This window comes from Nerophis ophidion, linkage group LG22, assembly GCF_033978795.1.
Source record: "Nerophis ophidion isolate RoL-2023_Sa linkage group LG22, RoL_Noph_v1.0, whole genome shotgun sequence".
Lineage (NCBI taxonomy): Eukaryota > Metazoa > Chordata > Actinopteri > Syngnathiformes > Syngnathidae > Nerophis > Nerophis ophidion.
In genome coordinates this window covers 31,246,649-31,257,818 of record NC_084632.1, presented here as the reverse complement: position 1 = coordinate 31,257,818, position 11,170 = coordinate 31,246,649, and the positions used below count along the sequence as shown (strand labels likewise).

General features: G+C 41.4%; 1 protein-coding gene across 1 annotated transcript in view; it reads right to left on the bottom strand.

The window, feature by feature from the left end:
* Positions 1-4,532: 4,532 nt before the first annotated feature.
* Positions 4,533-11,170, bottom strand: part of pgm1 (phosphoglucomutase 1) — a 28,113-nt gene continuing 21,475 nt past the window's right edge. Inside the window, exons 9-11 of the mRNA XM_061883693.1 lie at positions 8,382-8,565; positions 8,081-8,215; positions 4,533-5,035 (exon numbers count right to left, since the gene is read on the bottom strand). Coding sequence (XP_061739677.1) covers positions 4,946-5,035; positions 8,081-8,215; positions 8,382-8,565 — 409 coding nt within the window. The 3' untranslated portion in view covers positions 4,533-4,945. The remainder of the gene's footprint in view (positions 5,036-8,080; positions 8,216-8,381; positions 8,566-11,170) is intronic.

Sequence of the window (11,170 nt, the reverse complement as noted above, 5' to 3'; positions counted from 1 at the left end):
ATGGTATGAAAAGGGGTGGGATTAAATAAACTGCTTCCTCCTACTCCTTTTCGGACGTGCTGTAATGAAACAACTGGAATTGTGTGATGCATTACATTGTATCGCATGCATGTTCGAAATAAACTGAACTGTTTTAAAGTAAACTGGAGAATATTTAGAACTATACTTAGACTTGGTTTATTTTGTCAGGAAAACTTACGTCAAAACGACTTAATTGCACGCTTCCGGGCACAGCCGCACACGTCCTTGGTACCAAATATGGCGCCTCTTGTTTAGTTTTCCATACTCTCTCTATACACGACTGGCAAAACCCCCTCAGCCACCTTTAATTAAGGTGGCCCTGGCTATGTTGCCAATTAACAGACAGGCAGACAACAAGCCCCAGCATTAATTAAATGGGTTGTACTTGTATAGCGCTTTTCTACCTTCAAGGTGCTTTGACGCTTTGCATGGCACTACTTCCACATTTACCCATTCACACACTGATGGAGGGAGCTGCCATGCAAGGCGCCAACCAGCACCCATCAGGAGCAAGGGTGAAGTGTCTTACTCAGGACACAACGGACGTGACGAGGTTGGTACTAGGTGGGATTTGAACCAGGGACCCTCGGGTTGCGCACGGCCACTCTTCCACTGCGCCATGCAGTCCCTAATTAACCTGTTGGCGGAAGCAATTAATTGAAGGATAAATAAAATTACCAAATTTGTTTGTTTTCTTCATCTGTCCGTTCCTGTTTTGTTTTTATAGCAAAACTTAAATAAACATAGTGAACCCTCTTGTCTGTTACCCACTCTCTGTCTCCGTGGATGGAGGCAGGGCATCTAGCAAAAACACAGTAGTTCGACCTCGTAATGTAAACGTAGCAGAAATGATCACCGCCAACATATAATCACTCAATCTTCCAATTCTGAGATTTCCTGTAAGTTTGTGGATAAATGCATGTAAAAACTATTGTTTTGATCACTTAGGCTAATTGCATGGTTTTGTCACATTGGTCCATGATTACTTCAAAACTGATATGGTTAACATTATAAGCAAAACAGAAATCTTAAAATATGATTTGTAAGTGAATTTTGGATAAACATGGCTTCTTTGCAAGACCGCTCTGATTCAAGTTCTAAATGGGAGATTTCTCGCGAAAAAGAAGCAGAATTCCAATTAGCCCGAATAAAACTTCAATCAATGTTTATTTATATAACCCAGGGGTAGGGAACCTATGGCTCTCGAGCCAGATGTGGCTCTTTTGATGACTACATCTGGCTCTCAGATAAATCTTAGCTGACATTGCTTAACACAATGAGTCATGAATAATTCCGCTGGTAATCAGTGTTGAAAATAACGTTCAAAATGTGAAACATTCTCATGTATTTTTATCCATCCATCAGTTTTCTTGAAGTCGCATTAATGGTAAGAAGTATTTTATTTATTATCAGTTAACTTCAGAATAACAATGTTATCAAAAAGAACAACAGACTTATTATACTCTAAAACTGTTGGTTTGACTTAAAAATGCCCGCATTTAGTTGTATTCAGTGTTAAAAAAATATTATGTGGCTCTCACAGAAAAACATTTTAAAATATTAGGCTTTCATGGCTCTCTCAGCCAAAAAGGTTCCCGACCCCTGATATAGCCCAAAATCGCAAGTGTCTCAAAGGGCTGCACAACCCATAACGACATCCTCGGTTCAGATCCCACAAAAGGGCAAGGACAAACTCACAACCCAGTGGGATGTCAATATGAATGACTATGAGCAACCTTGGAGAGGAGCGCAGATCCCCCCCCTATAGGGGAGACCGGATGCAATGGATGTCGATTGGGTCTAGCATAATATTGTGAAAGTCCAGTCCATAGCGGATCTAACATAATAGTTCAACCGTACAGTTTTGAGCCTGAAGTCGAGCCTGACCAGGCTGCACGTGGTGTAGCTGCAGATCTCTGTTGTCCTTCAGCATTTCCTCAAGCATCTTGAAGAAAACATCAGTGGAAGAGGACACAGAATAGAATACTAACGCCTTACCTTCATTTTCCCTTCTGTTTTTCCGCAGGATCTGACTGAGTCTTTCTCCTCTCGATGTTGCTCCAGATTTTTGGGATTGCATTTGGCTTGAGTGTTCTACATTCTCCATCTACAAACCGTTCTTCGAAGTAAGAATCATTAAAATGATCGCTGCAAATTACACTTGGTCTGTCCCATTTTCCATCCGCCCATCACCTACCACTTGGAGTTTATCCCAGCTGCATTCGGGCGGAAGGCGAGGTACACCCTGGAAAAGTCGCCACCTCATCACAGGGCCAATAGATAGACAGACAACATTCACACACTAGAGCCAATTTAGTGTTGCAATCAACCTATCCCCAGGTGTAGGTCAATTTGACAGGAGAAGTCTATATTTTCCCCATTCTAAGATGTATGTAGGCTGACTCCTTCTTTGGTTGTATCACTACAACCTGCAACAATGCAGCTGGCAGACATATTTGATCATTCCTTTTAAATTCTGCATGAAAATATCATCATTTGGGATGAATAGCTACTAAAAATACACAATATGAAATTGCTTCCTGTCTTCTGTAGGTGACGTCAGCAGGCTGATGCAGGCCCACTACATAAAAGTGTTGAAACCCATTTAAAAAGAAGCCTAAAATCACTATCATGTCTATTTTGGTGGAATAGACATCATTTTTAGGTCCAGAACTATGAAATAAGTGCTAAAGTTGTCAGTATTAGAGGAGCCCTTTAATGTAACTAACTAACTAACTAACTAACGACTTAAAACAGCCCCCAGTGATTACATAACCTCCTAGCGGAGGTAACAATATATATATATAATTATCCATCCATCCATCATCTTCCGCTTATCCGAGGTCGGGTTGCGGGGGCAGCAGCCTAAGCAGGGAAGCCCAGACTTCCCTATCTCCAGCCACTTCGTCTAGCTCTTCCCGGGGGATCCCGAGGCGTTCCCAGGCCAGCCGGGAGACATAGTCTTCCCAACGTGTCCTGGGTCTTCCCCGTGGCCTCCTACCAGCTGGACGTGCCCTAAACACATCCCTAGGGAGGCGTTCGGGTGGCATCCTGACCAGATGCCCGAACCACCTCATCTGGCTCCTCTCGATGTGGAGGAGCAGCGGCTTTACGTTGAGCTCCTCCCGGATGGCAGAGCTTCTCACCCTATCTCTAAGGGAGAGCCCCGCCACCCGGCGGAGGAAACTCATTTCGGCCGCTTGTACCCGTGATCTTATCCTTTCGGTCATGACCCAAAGCTCATGACCATAGGTGAGGATGGGAACGTAGATCGACCGGTAAATTGAGAGCTTTGCCTTCCGGCTCAGCTCCTTCTTCACCACAACGGATCGATACAACGTCCGCATTACTGAAGACGCCGCACCGATCCGCCTGTCGATCTCACGATCCACTCTTCCCCCACTCGTGAACAAGACTCCTAGGTACTTGAACTCCTCCACTTGGGGCAGGGTCTCCTCCCCAACCCGGAGATGGCACTCCACCCTTTTCCGGGCGAGAACCATGGACTCGGACTTGGAGGTGCTGATTCTCATTCCGGTCGCTTCACACTCGGCTGCGAACCGATCCAGTGAGAGCTGAAGATCCCGGCCAGATGAAGCCATCAGGACTACATCATCTGCAAAAAGCAGAGACCTAATCCCGCGGCCACCAAACCGGAACCCCTCAACGCCTTGGCTGCGCCTAGAAATTCTGTCCATAAAAGTTATGAACAGAATCGGTGACAAAGGACAGCCTTGGCGGAGTCCAACCCTCACTGGAAACGTGTCCGACTTACTGCCAGCAATGCGGACCAAGCTCTGACACTGATCATACAGGGAGCGGACCGCCACAATAAGACATTCCGATACCCCATACTCTCTGAGCACTCCCCACAGGACTTCCCGAGGGACACGGTCGAATGCCTTCTCCAAGTCTACAAAGCACATGTAGACTGGTTGGGCAAACTCCCATCCACCCTCAAGAACCCTGCCGAGAGTATAGAGCTGGTCCACAGTTCCACGACCAGGACGAAAACCACACTGTTCCTCCTGAATCCGAGGTTCGACTATCCGGCGTAGCCTCCTCTCCAGTACACCTGAATAAACCTTACCGGGAAGGCTGAGGAGTGTGATCCCACGATAGTTGGAACACACCCTCCGGTACCCCTTCTTAAAGAGAGGGACCACCACCCCGGTCTGCCAATCCAGAGGTATAATTATGTATTCATAAATGTTTTCAAATGTTTTTGTTATTGTAGTTTAAACTGAGCAGCATCATGTCGTAAAATAAGGGAAGTTTTCAGTTTTTGACTGACCTTTTGAAACAGATTGTTAACAAAAACTGATGTACTACTGCAGTTAAAAGCTGAAATTCATAAATCAAAATGGGATCATTTCTTATTTAAGGTACAGCTTTTGTATTAGATCTTATAGATAGAGCAGGTTCACCCAGTTAAGTGGTCAGTTCATTTCTAAGTCAGGAAAATTATCTCCACAAGCAAGATTAATAAATACAACACATGACTACAAATGTTATGACAGCATGTATTATTTTATTAATAGTGCATTATACTTCCTTTTTTTTTTAAGTTACTTTCTTTGGGGTTTCATGGTTTCAGTTGGTTTGGAAGAACTAAGGAGAAAGGCACCAGGTTCAACAAGAAGGAAAAACAACAAAGAATGAAACAACCCCTACCTAAATTCTCTTATGTACACTTTGCACTGTTGAAATGTTAGACGTTATCTGTTGAAATGTCAAATAGCACAACAAGGCTTCCCTTTTAGTGAAAATGACACACACAAACATACAATGGCAGTGTATGTCTATTCTCGGGTTCCTGTTCAGTTCCCTTTAGTAATAACTAAGTTAAATACAGCAGACTGATCTGTGAGAGAAGAGGTGTTGTCGTTACCGAGAGTGGTTGCCAAACAGTGTGAAACCGGAATCATGTGATCACAGTGGGGCCAGTGCGTCCGGTCCGCTCATGCAGCTGCGAAACCTTCAAGGCGATGTCTACCAGAGGAGCCAGCATCACCTGCACGGAGCCACAAAACACACTTATTAAATATGCAATGTCCCCTTTGGGTTACACAAACATAGAATCTCTTTCTATTTTTACGAGCACGACAAAATAAACCACTTAGGGGCCTAAAAAATTGCGAGTGTAAGTTTCAAGAAATAAGTGCTCGCAAAGTACAAAGATGGCACCTGGTACGTTTCAGTTTTCTTCTGACCTATTACTTTACTAACAATTGGAAGTATTGCTGTATAGGGTTGTGTCATATAGACTAGTGATTTTCAACCAGTGTGCCGTGAGAGATAGTCTTGTGTGCCGTGGGAAATTATTTAATATCTCCTAATTAACCGCTGTCGTGTGTCTGTGCTATAATACAGTGTGGCAGACGATGTAATACTCTTCTATTTCAGTAGGTGGCAGCAGAGGCCGATAAATACCTGTAAAGACAAATCGAGTTAGCGCTGTGAGACAAGTGACAGTGACAGTTTGGGATTGCAGCAAAAGGAGGCGAGCAAGTAACAGTGATGGAGACGTTTTTGAGAAGGGAAAATTGCAAATGCCGAATAAGGTCCTGGACAAAATTCTGACCCAGATGAAAGCCTTAGTGCAGTGGTTCTTAACCTTGTCGGCGGTACCGAACCCCACCAGTTTCACATGCTCATTCACCGAACCCTTCTTTTGTGAAAAATAAAATGTTTTTTATTTCAAATTCAAGACAAAGTAGTATGTTTTTGGTAACACTTTAGTATGGGGAACATATTCTAAGTAACAAAGACTTAATTTAGAGTTATTTGGTTATGGTCAGGGTTAGAGGGTTAAGGTTATTATAAGGCCATGCCGAATAAGGCATTAATAAGTACTTAATAATGACTAGTTAAGAGCCAATATGTTGCTAATTTGCATGTTAATAAGCAACTAATTAATGGTGAATATGTTGCCCATACTAAAGTGTTACCATGTTTTTACTGGTGCACAAAATCAACCATGGCTGAACACCACCTTGTTCAAACAACAAAACCAACACAGTGCATAAATTCCCAATAAATGACACACCTGCAAATCAGTCAGCTGATAGGGAGAAGTTTTTATTTACATGATGAGTCGGGTATGTTTTGACCTCCGCCGAACCCCTGAGGCCGACTCACCGAACCCCTAGGGTTCGATTGAACCCATGTTAAGATCCACCGCCCTAGTATGAGTGGTCGACAAAATAAAAAAGACAAGACGATGAGCTTGAGGCAATACAGCGAGAGCTATCTTTCAATAGGATTTACTTTCACCGGGGATGCGACAGCACCGACCCCGCAGTACTTGGTGTGTGGTGAGAAGCTATTCAATAGCGCCATGTTGCCCAGCAAGCTTAAACGCCATCTCCAAACGAAACACCCTTCCGTTCAAAACAAGCTAATGGACTATTTTGTACACTTATGTACAAACAATGAGAAACAGGCAACTTTTCTGAGAAAAACCACACAGGTAAACGAGAGAGCTCAAAGCTAGCTACCGCGTGGCGCAATGGTAGAGTGGCCGTGCTCAACCCGAGGATCCCTGGTTCAATCCCCACCTAGTACGAACCTTGTCATGTCCGTTGTGTCCTGAACAAGACACTTCACCGTTGCTCCTCAGGGGTGCTGGCTAGCGCCTTGCATGGCAGCTCCCTCCATCAGTGTGTGAATGTGTGTGTGAATGGGTGAATGTGGAAGTAGTGTGAAAGCGCTTTGAGTACCTTGAAGGTAGAAAAGCGCTATACAAGTACAACCCATTTATCATTATTTATCATTTACCTTGTTGCTGAACTTGTAGCTAAATCAAAAAAAGTCACACACTGTGGCAGAAACATTAATACTGCGAGCTTGTAAAGCCATTGCAAATTAGATGCTCAGGCCCAAGTTTCACACTAGGTGAGTATAAAAACGTTAAGAAACTATATTATTAACTATATGTATTATATGCTGTGTTAGTGTCATTTTGGTTGGTGGTGTGCCGCAGGAGTTTGTAAATGTAAAAAGTGTGCCGCGGCTCAAAAAAGGTTGAAAATCACTGATATAGACGACATACAATATGAATTTTATAAATTTAACTGACGATAGAGCTTTTAATACTATTAAATAATAGCATAATAATGCATGTTGATGAAACATTCTAGAGAGAAGGCATGCTCAACGCAATGTAATGTCCTCCTCAGCGTCCTTCCACAGTGGAACTTTTATATCATTAATCCTTGCTTTCATGGCGGCAAACACAAGTTTTTCTGACAAGTATCATTATCACATGATTAGAGGACAAGGAATAACTAAACATGCTATCGTAGGAGGAAACAAAAAAAAGCCAAGCTAGAGATTTTGAATGAAAACAAAGGTGGCGGATAGATACAAATATGGAAAGTAACGACACCAAGTACACAATCAGTATATGGTCTATACTAAAATTATTAATTTGATATTTTGGACAATTAAAAAAATATTTTGTGATTTTGTTATTTTTTACAAACTTAGGAAATAAGAGCAAATAGTAGTGTTTACTTTGGTTTAATAATTTGTACACTATTGACTTTATTTTATTTTATTATATGATTTTTATTCTATTTATTTAGATATTTATATATATATATTTGATTTATGTACATATTTTATTCATTTATATATATTTTATTTATTTATTTAGTACAGTTATTGTTTACAAACTCAGGGAATAAGAGCAAATAGTAGTGTTTACTTCGGTTTAATGATTTTACACTATTGACTTTGTTTTATTTTATTATTTTATTTATTTAGATATTTTGATGTATATTTGATTTATGTACATATTTTATTTATGTATATATACTTTATTTATTTATTTAGTACAGTTATTGTTTACAAACTCAGGGAAAAAGAGCAAATAGTAGTGTTTACTTTGGTTCGATTCTGATTCAGATTAATCATTTTACACCATTTACTTTAGTATTAAATTGGTATGTACAGTAATAAAAGGGAATAAGGATGTCGCATGAGTAACCCTTAATCTGTCATTGTTTTAAATCATCCGAACCATAAATAAGAAATATTTACTGTAAGTTCTGACCTGAGGGTCCTGGTAAATCTTCTGGGGGTCCTTCTCATAGCTGTCTATGTAGAGCCTGACGGTCGCCCCGGCACTGCCAGTGCCGCTGAGACGGAAAATGATCCTAGAACCGTCTGAGAAGATCATTCTGAGGCCCTGAGGGGATTAAAAAAAGTAAAATACAAATACAAAATGGAAAACACCTTGAAGAATGATTTGAAAAAAATATATATATTTTAGTGTCCGTGAGCACTTGTGTATTTTTGAGGTTAATGTCTGTATAGTTCTAACACGGTGATCTTAAACACGACAGATTCCTGACCTGGTTTTTGGAAACGCTTCCATCCACAGGATCAGTGTAGGAGAAGTTGTCTGCGATTGCCACCTCGTAAGCCTTAGCCCCCGATGAAAACTTCTTTCCCACAAAGGATGGCTCGAACATTGTCGTTTCCAGGTCCTTGATCATTTTGTTGGCAGCGTCTGAGTCGACCTCTTCATAGTCGTACCTGAATGAAGATTAATGTAAACTCAAGTACAGATATTTTTCTTTGTCGTACTATATACAAAAACACATAAAACTTCACAACACTATTATATTTATATTCTGCAGCTATCCGTATGACCACTAGAGGGAGTAGAGTAACACACTACAAAACAAGTGGCATGTCTTACTGAAAAGTAAAGTGAAGTGAATTATATTTATATAGCACTTTTCTCCAGTGACTCAAAGCGCTTTACATAGTGAAACCCAATATCTTAGTTACAATTAAACCAGTGTGGCTGGGACTGGGAGCAAGTGGGTAAAGTGTCTTGCCTAAGTACACAACGGCAGAGACTAGAATGGTGGAAGTGGGTATCGAACCTGAAACCCTCGAGTTGCTGGCACGGCCGCGCTACTAAACGCGTGACGCAAAGCTTCTGGATGTACCCAGCCTACCACCTGGGTGCAATGGGATAGGCTCCAGCCTCCATCGCAACCCCGAACGGAAAATGGATAGACGAGTACTTTAACATATAAAAGCGAAACCTGGGAGGATTGGTATGAAAATCTCTTATTTTAACACCATGTAACAGAAAAATGTGGTATTTAATTTGACAGATAAAAACATATATGCTTTTGTGTATTTGGATTTTGTCATAACTACAACTACAGACTTTTTTAAAAAATACAAAAAGAAAAAAACTGATGTTTTCGCTTTTTTTTGTGAATTTACATGTTGTATTTGTTGTGTCCAATGTGAACAAAATAGGGTATTAGTGAGTAAATGACCGGCAACACCTCTTTTGCTAGGGTTCACCGTGATCGGGAACAATCAGGCTTGGTATCAAATTATTGTGTTCTTTTAATTTTTTTTCTTTCTTTCTCGCGTCCTCATGCTCCTTCCTTCTCCGTCTCTCCTTGCTCGTCTACAAATTTGTATGCGTCAAAACGTGATACTTCATTCACCTTGCGGCATTCCGCACAGAACCGCACAGACCCATCCTTCTTCCCTACCAGAACGATGGGGCTGCGCCACGCACTGTGGGATTCTTCTATTACCCCCAACTCCTGCATGGTTTTTAATTCCTCCCGAACTACTATGCGCTTGTGTTCGGGGAGCCGGTATGCCGAGACCGCACCGTAACCCCAGGGCTAGTCTCTATATGATGTTGGATGAGGTTTGTGCAGCCGGGCCGAAGGGAGAACACGTCAGAAAAGCGCCGCTGCAGCTTAGCCACTTCCGCTTTCTGCGTTAACGTGAGCAGATTGTCACAGGGAAGGGAGGAGGGCGGGGCCAAGCGCGGAATCTCGGCCGACCTCCTCCTGTTCCTCCACCGCTGTTACCATAGAAGTAGGCTCCGCCTTCCATGCTTTCAGTAGGTTCAGATGGTAAATTTGCGTGTCTCTGCCCCAGTCCGAGCGCCGAACCTTGTAATCCACATCCCCAACCTGCCGTGTGACCTCGAAGGTTCCTTGCCATCGGGTCAGTAATTTCGAGCTGGATGTTGGGAGTAACACAAGGACTTTTTCCCCCCGGTGAAAATTTCCATAGCTGATTCCCCCTGTTATACACGCGCTGCTGACTTTCCTGGGCGCGGAGCAAATACTCACGTGACATGCCCCCTTTCAAATGGAGGGAGTGCGCTCTATAAACCTAAAATCAAAATTTCAAAAATATAATTACAGCAAAATATAAAAAGCAATTAAAACATATGGATAGGTATCTTCTGACTTTTCACATTTGAACGATACGGTACAAATTCCAGGTACTTTTGTTTGTGTTCATGTGTTAATGAATGTTAATGTGTTTAAAAATACATTCTACAAAATAATATCTAATATTTACCTGTGAGCTAATAATGACAACTGTTCTGTCCAGTTGTTTAAATTGCATATTGTTTTCCTAAAACTCAGTCTCATTTGTTAGTATGTATTTATTTCAGTTTGTCTTAGATGTGTTGCCATAGTCAGAAAGTAGTCTTTAGTTGAATGTGCCGGTTTTGTCTTTTGTTGAGCCCTAAAAAGTGTTTATACTTTAAATATTTCACTTATACACACCGATAACATGCATTTTAGTTTTGATTACCAAAGTTGAAGGTGTTGAAATCGCCATGTAAAAATCACTAATGCTAATAAGCAGTATTATTATGGCATATCCACTGTAAATTAAGTGGAGCATTACTTTTGAGTGCTTTTTATCAGGCATGCTCGCTCTTTTTAGCATTGACAGTTACAACATTACCTACAGTGTAGGCCAGGGGCGCTCACACTTTTTCTGCAGGCGAGCTACTTTTCAATTGACCAAGTCGAGGAGATCTACCTCATTCCTATTTATAATTTATATTTATTTATGAAAGAGACATTTTTGTTAACAAGTTAATGGTGTTTAATGATAATACAAGCATGTTTAACACACATAGATTCCTTTCTTTCATGAAGACAAGAAAATAAGTTGGTGTAATTGATTCTGATGACTTGCATTGATTGGAATTAGACAGAGGTGCTGATAACGTCCGCATTTTCAAATGGAGGAAAAAAAAAGTCCTCCTTTCTGTCCAATACCACATGAAAGTGGTTGGATTTGGCATCTCATTTGTCCAACTTGCATACTCGTTTTTAAACACTTTGTT